The sequence below is a fragment of the Vitis riparia genome, chromosome 3 (genome assembly GCF_004353265.1).
Source record: "Vitis riparia cultivar Riparia Gloire de Montpellier isolate 1030 chromosome 3, EGFV_Vit.rip_1.0, whole genome shotgun sequence".
NCBI classification, from domain to species: domain Eukaryota; kingdom Viridiplantae; phylum Streptophyta; class Magnoliopsida; order Vitales; family Vitaceae; genus Vitis; species Vitis riparia.
The window spans coordinates 338,803-351,933 of record NC_048433.1 but is presented as its reverse complement, the minus strand read 5'-3'; the positions used below and the strand labels follow the sequence as shown (position 1 = coordinate 351,933).

At 31.7% G+C, this 13,131-nt stretch overlaps 1 protein-coding gene across 1 annotated transcript; it reads right to left on the bottom strand.

Annotated features, from left to right (window-relative positions):
- Positions 1 to 7,806: 7,806 nt before the first annotated feature.
- Positions 7,807 to 12,016, bottom strand: LOC117909668 (subtilisin-like protease SBT3.9). The gene is made up of 11 exons (XM_034823769.1): positions 11,871 to 12,016; positions 11,577 to 11,668; positions 11,158 to 11,255; positions 10,898 to 11,053; positions 10,708 to 10,819; positions 9,908 to 10,451; positions 9,671 to 9,768; positions 9,344 to 9,583; positions 8,884 to 8,998; positions 8,580 to 8,802; positions 7,807 to 8,491 (listed from the first exon to the last, which is right to left on the bottom strand). The coding sequence occupies exons 1-11, from the start codon at positions 11,961 to 11,963 to the stop codon at positions 7,935 to 7,937; spliced, it is 2,328 nt and encodes a 775-aa protein (XP_034679660.1). The 5' UTR covers positions 11,964 to 12,016; the 3' UTR covers positions 7,807 to 7,934.
- Between the last annotated feature and the right edge of the window lie 1,115 nt (positions 12,017 to 13,131).

The following is a 13,131-nucleotide window of genomic DNA, read 5'->3' as shown; positions in this document are numbered from 1 at the left end:
CTCTCCAGTGAAAGTCTACAGACCATTTATTCAATGTATTATTTTTATTACGTTATTGTACACCGTAACGCGCGTGATTATTTCCAATCGAGCTGACTATTTCGGACTTGACTTTTGATTTTGGTTAGGCCTCTTTAGGGCGGATCCCCTATTCCTCGCTGATTTGTACACTCCAGCCTACCTTTGTTGGGTCCAATCCCACATCGCCATCTCATCAGCAGCGTGGCTAAATTCACTCGCCGTTTTGTCACTGGCGTTGTCTTATTCTGCGGGGACCATTGATGGTCGTTTAGTTATGCGGTTGAGATTGGGCCGTGATGGAGAGCTTTGGTGACACTGGAGAATGACACGTAGATTATTCAAAACGAAACCGTGAGGAACCAACTGGGAAACCGCTATGATTTTGTGTTTTTCTGCCTTTTTTGAGTTTTGAGGTTGCCACTCAATTTCCCGTTATTTACGAACATGGACCGCTTTGTGCCGCTAATTACGCCGCCTTTTCGGCCGTTTTGTCATTTCGCTGTGATATTGTGAAAAATCTACTTATTTGTTTCTTCCAGAAAAAAAATCGTTTTCAAAAATATTTTTAAAAGTATAAAAATAAATTTTTAATTTTTTTTTACATGTTTTCCGATTCTTACAAAGATGGTTGAACATACTTCTATCTATTACCGTTGAGAATTTTATAAGCGTGAATTTAACTTCTAACTCATTTTGTAAGGCCAATATTATAGGAGTTTTTGTGATATTTTAGATAATTTGACTTAAATTTTCATAATTTAGGGCTATTCATATAAAGAAAAATGTAACAAAGTAACAAATTTCCTTTTTATAATAGATTATGAGTATAAATCAAAATACTATATGTATGTACCCATTTACATTCTCTTTTTTCAATATTACTATATTTATATTATTTTCTTAAAAAAACTAATTTTAACATAAGTATTATCAATATTTTATTATTTATTTAAATTTTATATAAATTTATCAATAAAATAAAATAAACCCCCTTAGCATGGAATCTATTTTAGAATTTTCACTTTCATATTTTTTATATTTTCATAAAACTCAATCATCTATATTTTCATTACCGTTATTAATAGAGTTATTTTGATAATATTCAAAAAAAAATTATTATCAAATATATAACCCAAATGGATGCTATACATTTTATTTAATATACTTAAAAACTTTTTTTAAAAACAATTCTTAATTATTTTTAAGAATTCAAATACGAGTGAAGTATATTATATTTCTTTTAAGTATAGGACATTTTAAAAAAAAGGGGGATTATGTTATAAGGAAGAAAAAGGAGTCAAAGGAAAATGTGAGAGGAAGCATTAATAATTAATGGTATGGTCAAATGGTTTATGGAAAACAACATTTAATTAAAAGGAATTATTTGTTTCCATCAATAATTAAAGCCTCTAGATTAATCTCGGTTGCCCGATTGTTCATCACTCTTCCTTTTCCTTTTTTTATTCTTTTTTTCATCAATATTTTTGTTGTAAATTCCAAATCATTTATTATCTAGAAACCTTGTAAAATTATGGATGTCTCCATGCAAATATTGTCTCATGTAAATAAGGTCTTTCTTATATATGATTTTTCTTGAAAATATATATATAGTTAAAAAGAACTCATTATATATATCGTACTATAAAAAACGTTTTTTTTAAATAAAAAATAATAATTATGAGATATCATGATATTATAACGTCGATTATAATTTAAACAATGTTTTCGAAACAAATAATTAAGAATTTAATAAAATATTAAAAATTTGACAAACCATTTATTAAAAACACTTGATATAAGATTGTATTAAAAATATTTTGTTTTTGACGTCAAGATCGGAAATTGAATGTCATTTATAATAATTTATATTTTTTCAAAGAGATATTATCTATTATAGATCTAATAAGTCGTAGTCACGTAAAAATGCATTAAGCTTTGTATATTAAACAACTAAGTATATAATAATTATTGGTGGAATTATGCAATGAAATTGCAAGTACACGAGAATGGAAGGAGGAACGGAAATAAAATTACGTCGGTTTCTAGTAACAAAGGAACAAAGTTTCAAGTCAATGAAGAGTCCTCCTAAGTCTAAATACGTAAAGGAAATGAGATCCACGTTTTATGCCCAATCCACTATGATTTTTTAGTGGAGAGGACACTTCCCTTTTTTTTTTTTTTTGGGGGGGGGGGGGGGGGACTTTTGTGTACAAGTAGTCCAATTCGGACAAAATTACATTATGAGCCATTACCTTTTGCAAAAATTTAGAAAATTATTATGTTATTAAATTATTCTTTTAATTATATTTTATCAAAGTTATTAATTCAATAGTGGGAGTAAATTGATGATTTATTTTTATGGATCCCAAATATCTTTAAATTAAAGTTAATAATTTAGATCTTAACACCCTCTCTCACAAGCAAAAAGTATAAATAATAATAATAATAATAATAATAATATGCAAGCAATGTCACTCTTTAATTATACAAAAATACAAATTAAATTATTTTATCAAGATTTTTTGTTAGTAATCAACAGAAAAATCCATATGACAACATTTGTATAAGTTTTTTATGATGTATTTAAACGTGTTTAATTTATTAATATATTTGCTATATCTGTATCTTAATCCATTTTTTTATGAAAAAAATTAATAAAATGATTTATTTGATTATAAGATTGGAATCAATTAAAAAAATATTTAAGGATTAAAATGAAATGCAAATAAAAATATAAGGGTGTTTTTTATAATTTATAATAATAATAATAATAATTATTATTATTATTATTATTATGACTTATAAGAACATGCTTAATACTTTCATTATTTCACATAAAGTAAAGTCAGTTGTTGACAAGCGACTTGAACGATTATCTTGAACTCTTCTATAGAAGAATTGACCCTTCAAAATATGAAAATAACTAAATAAAAATACCCACGAATGACATGTTCTCAAGAGCTTGGTCATAAAATCCAATTTGCTAAAATGTCAAGGGTCAACAAGCAATTTCACTTTCAGTGTTATATTTTTCTAGACAGTTGTGATTTCCACGCGTAGTTCCGTGCGCAGTGGACCAAGCAATCGGCCGCCCTTTGACGAAATCGGGACGAGCAAAGCGAACAGTCTTCAATCTAACACGTGGAAGCCAGATATACGTATGGAAGGGCCCCACTCGGGTCACGTGATTTGACGAGTAACAGTTTGTTGCGTTTAATGAAACGACACCGCTTTTTCCTGCGCAGTCACATGTATACCATGCGTTCTAAATAAGAGCCGGAGTTGCATAGTGGTCCTACCGGGACAATTTTTAATTTTTATTTATAAAAAAAAAACAAGCAAATATAAATTTAATTTATTAAATCTTTTAATTTTTCTAAACTTTTAAGAAATATTTGTAACAATAGAATAAAAAATAGGAATATAATACTCATTTCATTTTTTATTTATTACCATTGTGGGAGCCTCAAAATATTATGTCAATGGTAAAAAAAATTTATAGTGTATGTTTTTAATTTTGAATAAGCTAAAATCTTTCAATAATAAATGAAATTTTATTTCATCATTTACCGGATATAAAGACGAATTTTCTACTAGGGAGGACCTCTATGAGGATTTTACACCAATTTATAAGTGGTTACATGAGTTATCGTGTTCATGGTGAGGGCTTTATATAAACTATTACTCTGTTGTTGCTAAGATGTTACGGGCTTTCTATACACTTTGATGACCTTTGGACACATGAGAATAAGAGCAGTTGTGCTCTACTTTTTAGGTGCAGATTGGTCGGTTAGGTTAACTTACAAGTTTAGAGGTCGTATCTTTTCATGGTCTTTTTTTGGGGTGAGGTGATTTTGTAGAAGACAACCAAGTACACACCAAAAAGCTGAAGAAGGCTAGTGATAAGGAAAAAAGATGCTTCAAAGATCAGATCTGGACAAACCACCATCCTCAACCCAAGTTACATCCACTTGGAACTATCTAATAGAACTTGTGGCATGACCCAAACGTAAAGCAAAGGTTTCCACACTAGCTTTCAATTAAGTTGAAATAAACTACATCGATGTAATGCCTCATACTAGATTCAGGCTAACTCAACATCTTCAAAATGTACTTAACCAAATACAACTCGCCACAAGCGCAATACCATATCCTTTCAAGCCAACTCTCTCAAAATGAGGATAAGCATAAGAGACAATCGCTTTGAGAAATAAGAATCTCAATGAATATGTTGTCGCTAGTAAATGCAGAAAACTACTCCTTGCACCATCATTGGCATACAACCCAGAGTAGCTAAAAAGCCTTGAACTCTTCTAATGGTAAAAAAGATCAAGTTGGGGGTACTAAGGGCGCACAAAATCATCTCACCCCAAAATAAAGACTATGAAAAAAGACAACATTTCAAGCTTGCAGGTTGATCTAATTGACCAACCTGCACTTAAAAAGTAGAACACAACTACTCTTCTCCTCATGTGTCAAAAGATCAACAAAATATACAAAAAGCTTTCAGTAGCAACAAAGCAATAGCTTATATAAAACCCTCACCATGAAGTAATAGGGGCATTTGATAGTTCATGTAACCACTTAAAAACTTGATGTAAAATTCTTGTAAAGATCTTCCTCAGTAAAAAATTCATCTCTATATCCAACAAATGGTGGAATAAAATTTCATTTATTTTAGAAGGATCTTAACTTCTTCAAATTTCTTTTTTCTTTCTGATAATACTACAATTCACCTTCATCCTCATTTCTTAATTTATATATATTTATAAATTTCAAAAATTTTATTTCTACATTTTTTTTCAAAGTAAAAAACAAATATAAGGTAATTAAATAGCAATGGAATAAAAAAGGAATAAAAAAGTTTAGTTGTTTTTGTTGTAAATGATACAATCACCATTATTTTTTAAAAAAATTAATTCAAATGGATTGTGTTCATTATTTTTATTTAGAAGGATAGGACGTTATATATACACCCTAAGTGGGGTTGATGAAAAGTATTTAAAACAAAGGAAAAAATATTAAGAAATATTTTTTTAATTATATTTGGTTTACAAAAAATATAAAAGAAAATTAATATAATTAAAACTAATTAAAAACTTATAAATTTTTAAATTTACATTATTTAATATCTATACAAAATTGAAAAATAAAGAAAAAAATATAAAATAAATAAATAAATATAATTAAAACTGATTTAAAACTTATAAATTTTTAAGTTTACATTATTTAATATTTATATAAAATTGAAAAATAAAGAAAATAAGTTTAAATAAATATATAAAAATAAAAGAAAAGTAGAACAGTAAAAAAGTTTAAAAAATAAAAAATAAATTTAAATTTAATAAATTCTTTAATATACTCTTTCAGTCTTTTTTTCGATCAAATAATTTTAAAATATATAAATCTTTAACTAATTTAATTATATGAATATGAGAAGAAAAAAAAACCTTTGTTAACCATTTTTTTTATATTTTTCTTAATACTCTCTTAGAATTAAATATCGTACAATCATTTTATTTTAGTTTTCCCATATTTTCTTTCAAATTTTCCAATACCCAAACATAGATGCAACGGTAATAAATAAAAAAAATTAAATTCAAAAGAGAGCCAAAATAATCATTTGAGATTAGTTAATTTATAAAAAGATGACAGATGGGTTGGAAATGAATTGGCAAGAAAGCAACCCACAAAATAATCACAGCAATTCCTTTACATACAAGTGTTGAAGGATAGCTGTTGTTGGGTGTGATTATTATGATGACATCCGGACCACCAGCCCAACTAACTCGATTGGACAACAAGAAAATCTTTTGCCAACCGAGAAAATGTCACATACTGGTTGATTGAGATGAACCTAACAATCATTATTTTTTTTGGGTTACCACCAACTGTTGTTGGTTGGCCATAATTTGACTAAGCATCTCATTTGAAAATTTAAAAACTTTCGGTAATGCCCGGCTGTCCTGTAAACTTTTTTCTTCCGGAAATCATATTCTTTCAATTCGAGTAAGGCATCAGAAGCCATGGCCCATGGTAGCGTTGGAAGTATGTAAGACCTGTTTGCCAGTAACTTTAATTACAATGTTTTTATTTGTGGTGTTTTTATTAGAAACGCTTTCAAAAAAATCATTATGGTTTGACAATAATTTTGATTAAGGTGGTGTTTGTTTAACTTTTTGTTAAAAGCAAGTTGTTTTCAGAATTTAGATTATTTGTTTTTTTGCTTTTTTATGACTTATTACAAACTTTTTACCAAATAGAAAAAACCAAAATATATAACTTTTTTTAAATAGAAAAAAATAACATATTGGTTTTTCTTTATTTTTTAATACTTAATAGAAATAAAATACTATAAAAACAAACAATCTAATATTTAATACTATTAAGTATTAATGTTCTATTTAGAATTAAGTAAAAAAACAAACACCACCTAGCGTTTTCAACTTATTGTATTTTTAATCATTTACTAAAGTAATCAAACAAGCCTTTAGAAATTTGTATTTTTTTTAAATTTGATTTCAAAATTTAGAGTGTGTTTGATAGTAATGTTAGGAAACTAATATAATTTTTTTAATATTTGAATGATAAAAATTTTTAAGTGTTAAAAATGTTAGAAACGCTTCTTAAATCACTATCAAATGAGCTCTAAGAGTGCATTTGATAGTAATTTTAACAAGTATTTTTAGTATTTCTATATTTGAAATTTTTTATCTATTAGAAATATCAAAAACACTTTTTAAAAGTATTTTTCAAAATAACTGTTAAACACACTCTTGGTCAAATGCCTATTTTTTATATTTTTTAGGAAGCACTTTCAAATATTACAAGCTTTTGAAACTCTCCCATAATCACTTTCCATACTCAAGTGATTCTCCAAAAATTACTTTAAGTGATCCTTAAATTTTTATTTTTTTTTAAATTTGCTGACTTTTAATTCATTTCAAAATCAGTTTCAAAAACAAAATTCGAAGTGTGATTGTTTTTAAAAACAAAATTCTGTTTTGGGGCCCAAATACAATAAAATAGTTTTCTCCACTTATTTAAGGTGTTATAAAACTTAAATATAAAAAAGAAAATTTGTTTTGAAAAATAAATTGTCAAAAAATTATTTTAAATCGAAACTTAATCAAAGGCTTTTTGGAGTTAAAAGAACTGTTTTATATTTTAAAGAAAGAAAAATTTAAATATAGAAAACTGCATTTGAAAACAGTTCTCATAGTCTAAATTCAAAAAACACATTTTGAATTTAACCAAAATAGTCTATTCAGATAGCCTAGGGCTTCAATATGAATAAGGTCCAACATTGATCCACAAAATCAACAAGGGCATCCTGCAATTTGCCTGGATGCACAAAATTGAACTAGTAAAATGAGTTCATCAGAAGAGCTCACAGCAGCTAACAAAGCAGGAGTTTCTAGAGATGATAGTCCTCACCAATTTGAATAATGCCTAGAGTCCGTATGATAGTGTTTTTAAAAAGCACTTTCATCCTAAAAAGTGTTTTTAAAGTCCGTTTGATAGTAATTTTAAGAAGAACTTTAAAATTTTTAATACTTCAAAATTTTTATAATTCAAGTGTTAGAAATGTTAGAAACGCTTTTTAGAATCACTTCTAAATACACTAAAGAGTGTTTTTAACATTGATTATAAGAAGTATTTTTACCATTTTTAATACTTGAATGATGAAAATTTTCAAATGTTACAAAGGTTAGAAACATTTTTTAAAATCACTACCAAACGCACTTTAAGATGTTTGACAAAATTTTAAAACACTTTTAAAAGTTGAAAAATCACTAACAATACTTTTTAAAGAAATACTCGATAGGCAATTCCCCTAAAAACACTGCTAAACAAAAAAGTTTTCACTAAAAGCACTTCAAAGAGAAACACTATCAAATGCACTCTAGGACTTACAAATCTGCATTTACGGTTCCGATGATCAATGGTATTCTCACTGCATGGAAGCCGTCTCCCCACAACAGATGCCCAAATGAATATCTTCCTAGTAGTCTTTGCTGGGAACAAAAGAATACCTTGAACTTTAGCTTCTTTGTGGTGGAATTGAATGATAAAATCCATGGCACCACTCTAACATTTGTGCCTGGAGGAGCTTCAACCTGGGCTATGTACACAGACTCTTCTGGACCAACATTTGTCACTGTTCTTGATACTGCTAAGCTCTTCTTCAGATTGGGAATGATGATGGAAGGAAGATTAAGGTTCAGGAGGAGGTTTCGGTTTTGGTTTTTGGGGCATGGGGACTTGGTGATTAAGTGGATAGCAGTGGTGTTGTAGCCCATGGAACACAGAAAATGGACATAGTCTTTCATTCCCATGTCATATATGAGACCAGGGTCCATGGCCTTGTTAGGATCTACATGACCACCTCCATAATCAAACGGGTCGGCTTGCTTGTATGGAGCTCCCTCAGCCACTACATTTAGACCATACTCATCCTTCACAGAGGCTATGTTAAGAGAGAGAGAGATGGGTCAATACAATCTACAGACAACAGCCTAAATGAAAGTGATTTTTTTTGTTTTTTTGTTTTCTACCTGTTGTGATAAGAGCAGACTTGATTGCAGCAGGACTCCAGGTGGGGTACATGGAATTGAGAAGAGCCACAATGCCAGAAACATGGGGACAAGCCATGGAGGTTCCTGACTCAATATTGAAGTTCTCAGGAGGTAATTCTTTTTGAGTCATATCAATTGTGGGGGAAGAAGCAGCAGGAGACCAGGCAGCCAATATACTCACCCCAGGAGCAGCAATATCAGGCTGGAAGACATATTCAAAAGGATTAATCAGAAGGTTAAAAAAAAAAAAAGAAAACTAGTCTCTGAGAAAGAATTTCAGTACCTTCAACACAGAGGGAGAAAGAGAACTGGGTCCTCTGGAAGAGAAGTAAGCCACCTCTGGGGAACTCTGTAGTCCCACCTTTGTCTTTGTGGGACTAAACTTGACCATAGGCTTGCTGTCCCATAAAAACAATCCATTAGGAAATCTCCAAAACAACAAGATATGCCAACAAAGATACGGCCAAAGGCAGTGAGAAATAGCATTATTGATTAGGATACAGTGAAAGACATGATTCCACAGATAGCTGAATCCGCAAAGAAGGATTCATACCAAATTCCAAGTACTACAATCCTGTTTGTTAGTAAGAAAAACAGAGGGGGTGTGAAATCAGTGGCCATTCCATCACTTGGAAAGACATGACAATATAGTATTTAGGAACAAGGAAGAGGCAAAAATGAGTATATGACCATTCACATGTGCTGCAGATTCCACAAAAAACAGTTCATTTCCTGGAAATTACCTGGTTGACACCATGTACGTCAGCAGAGATGTCCCTATAACCAAGTCCACCTCGACACAGGGGATTCCCATAGATTGTGTAACATCCTTACTGGGAGACTTGGCAAAAATGAGTCCAACACCCCCAACTGTTAGTACAGTTCTTATTGCAGTGGCAGAGAACCTCTGAGACCGAGTTTGGAAACAGAGAACAACATTTCCGCTTGCTAAAGTAGCATTCAAGCTTCCTATGTCACAACCTCTGCTACAAACACACCATATTAAGAAAATGCATACCCCATTTTGGACTAGGGGTTCATGACAAAAGGCAAATGGAAATCTATATTACCTTGCACTATCTTCATCTGAATCTTGTGAGACAATGCTTTCTCCATACACAAAAGAGTAGAACTTATTCACATTCTTCCCTGTATACAAAGCCTGTCCCTGTATGAGAAAACAGGATTTATTTCCATGCCTATACAATCTCAAGTTGCAAAACATGTGGGAAACCAACTTGTAAACATCTAAAAAGTAGGGCAGTATAGAACAGAAATGGAGGACTGAAAATGAAGGCAGTAAGTACCACAAGAGTTTGGTTGTTCCCCAAGGTAATCACAGTTCGGAAAGCTCTATCAATGGTGCTGGCTGCAACTGATATGATCCATGGAGCCGTATTGATGACGGTTTGAGGGTAAGGGCCAGAGTTACCAGCAGAGCATACAACAGAAATCCCTTTAGCTACAGCATGGAAGGAACCAATGGCCAAAGAATCATCAAAATAAGCAGTAAGTGGCGGGGATGAGCCCAGGGACACTGAGAGAACATCCACCCCATCAAGAACAGCATCATCAAATGCAGCAAGAACATCCGCTGAGCTGCATCCACCAGTAGACCAGCAGACTTTGTAGACAGCTAACTGAGCTGATGGAGCCCCCCCTCTTGCCAATCCTCGAGCTAGTCCCCTAAAGTTTGCATTTTTTACTAGAGAACCCGCAGCGATTGAAGCAGTGTGAGTACCATGGCCTACTGCATCCCTAGGAGACAAGAATTCAACACCCCCACTTGTATCCAGCTTTCCAAAATCAGCCTCATATCCTTTGATATACCAACGCGCACCGATTATTTTCCTGCCCAAAATATGCTGCCATTAAGGGACAAGGTATGATGAAATGCACTGATATAACCAATAATGAATTGGTTCCTCTTTTTCTTTTCCCCTTTTGCTGGGTAATATGAGGAGAAATTCACAATGACAGCAAATTTACTGATAATTTAGTGTTAATCCACTACAGCAACTGATTAATTGAGCTAAAAGAATGGATGCTTTTAATAAGGAGACAGGAATAGAGAAAATTTTGATAATAGGCAAAGAGAAAACTCAACCTGTTGCAGTTGGAGCGGTTAAATTGTTCTCCTTCTTGACATGTCCCATGCCAGCGAGAGGGGATTTTACCCATGCCCTTATCTTTAAAGCTATCAGACTCAGGCCATATCCCTACACCAAGAATCAAACACCGAAACAAGCTAAATCGCGGAAAAAACTGCAAGCATATGCAACATTTTCCTCACCAACCTGTATCTATGATGCCAATGATGGACCCAAAACCCGAAAGACTCTTTGAAAGGATTCCAGTCCCTGAATGAGGGTTTACATGGAGAAAATCCCAGCTTCTAGTTGTTTGTAGGCTGAGAATTCTGTTGGGAACCACACGGACAACTCCAGGGAAGTCTGAAATAATTTTTGAGTAAGAAGGGATTAATAACAAACCCTTGGGACTTAAGCCTTTTTCACACTAGGAAAACAGAGTTCACAGTTCACCAACATTATAACACCTGCAATAACCTTGGCTTGAGACTCTGTTAAAACTGCAGCAAACCCTGAGAACCCGTGTTTGTAGTGGTATAAAATCGATTCCTTGGCAGCTTCTTTGCTATCAAATTGAAATTGGGAAATATTACTTTCTGTTTTATCAGTGCCCCATTTGAATACACACAAAATGAATCCCTTCTATTACATTATAGTCACTGAAAATGGGACTGGAAAATCAAGCTACAGTCTTCTAATTATTCTCAAATCTGACCCTTCCATCAGCTTAAAGTCTTTGATGCTAAGATTTTAGCACTGAAGCTTTTCAGTACAATATTTTCAGTTCTCTAATCTAGGTAACTGGTCAAATACATATTAGTTGAATTAATTTCAGGGTGTATAAACAAGTAAATAAATGCTGAGACAAACAGTTGTGAGACGAAACCTTCCAAGGAGATTTGAGAGAATTTGGTGGTGAGAGTCTTCAATGAGTTCTGGTTCATCATGGGGTCTTTCTCCCATATACACAATGTAAACCTACAAAAAACCCAGGGAAACCAGAAACCCATGAACCCGGATGTTCATCGTTAAAACCCCATTTGGCTGCTGAGAAAATGCAGGAAAAAAAATAACAGAATTGCAATCTCTCATCACATAAGCACCTTAAAATACAACTCAAAGTTTTCTTTTCTTTTTCTTAGAAACACAGACAGGGAACAACAAGAGAAAGATAGCTTACATTGGTTGAAAGCCGAGAAAGAACAAAGGAAGACTCTTGAAGAAGAAGAAGAGGAAGAAGAAGAAGAATGAAAGAAACACATGGAAAAGCCATGGGACTCTGGAGAATGAAAAATGAAGAAAACAGAGTGACTTATACTTGATGAATGATGACATGAGAGAGAGAGAGGGGGGGGGGGCGGAGAGATGGGCGGAGAGATGGGGGACCAGAGAGAACAGTGGAGGAGCTGCTTTAGGAGCAGTGAGCGCAGTGACGCTAATGGTGGATTGGTGCGCCATAGTCTCCTGCATTTTGGCTGTGTCTGTGTGGTGGAGTGGTTGGCACGTGAGATCACGCGGTGAAGGAGAGGGGCCCCTGTGGTCCAGATGTCAGGTTCTGATTGGTCTATTTTTATAATTAGATTTTAATTCTGAAACAGTTGACTGGAATTTCCCAAAATGGGTCATCGCTCACCAGACGTCGAGGCCACTTCCTTTAATGCTGACACTTTAAAACACAATCTAGCACGATGCAAGTCACGTGGCTAGAATTTTAAGAAAAATAAATAAAAATAAATTTTCTCTATTGACTGGAATTAAAATAAATTTGAAATGTCGCAATTATTTATAATAAAAAAAATAGTGAGGTGTAAATGGATAAAAACCCAAATCAAATAACATTTTTAGAAAAGAATTATTGGAATCTAATTTTTTTGAAGCATAATATGAAAATAATAAAATAATTTACATAAATCAACATATTTTAGTTGTTAATGAAACAATTTATATATATATATATATAGATATGGATTTAATTCTTAAACTTTGTTTGAATCAAGTTTTAAGAAATTAAAAACTATTTTTAAAAAGGGTTAATTTTTTCAAATAGTTTAAAGTTAGAAAAATATTATTTATTATAAAATTTTAATTTTGACTTATATAAAAAAAATTATATTTAATCAAAAATTTATAATATTAATATTATCTTTTAAAAATCATCACTTTTAACTTTAGATTTAATTTCAATTCGAACTTTTTAATTGCAGCTGCAAACAGAATATTATATTAAATGAAATCTTATTTATTATACAGAAAATATTACAATAAACCGAGCATTATATAAGAATTGATATCTACTCTACACAATAAATACAAATATCAATCACAATACTAAAAAGGAAAAATTAACAATCATTCCTTAATTTCCTCAGTTCCACCAAGAAATTAGCATTAAGATAGCTAAAATCTATTGGGTGAATGACTTTGTAGGATTACTTCTCTAT

What these genes read in the sequence shown, in the direction of transcription:
- LOC117909668 (XM_034823769.1), bottom strand. Translation starts at nt 11,963, where the DNA reads ATGGCTTTTCCATGTGTTTCTTTCATTCTTCTTCTTCTTCCTCTTCTT. An exon ending in GGAACAACCAAACTCTTGTG is followed by an intron (nt 9,769 to 9,907) that starts GTACTTACTGCC and finishes TTTCTCATACAG; the next exon opens with GGACAGGCTTTGTATACAGG. An exon ending in GTCTGCTCTTATCACAACAG is followed by an intron (nt 8,492 to 8,579) that starts GTAGAAAACAAA and finishes CTCTTAACATAG; the next exon opens with CCTCTGTGAAGGATGAGTAT.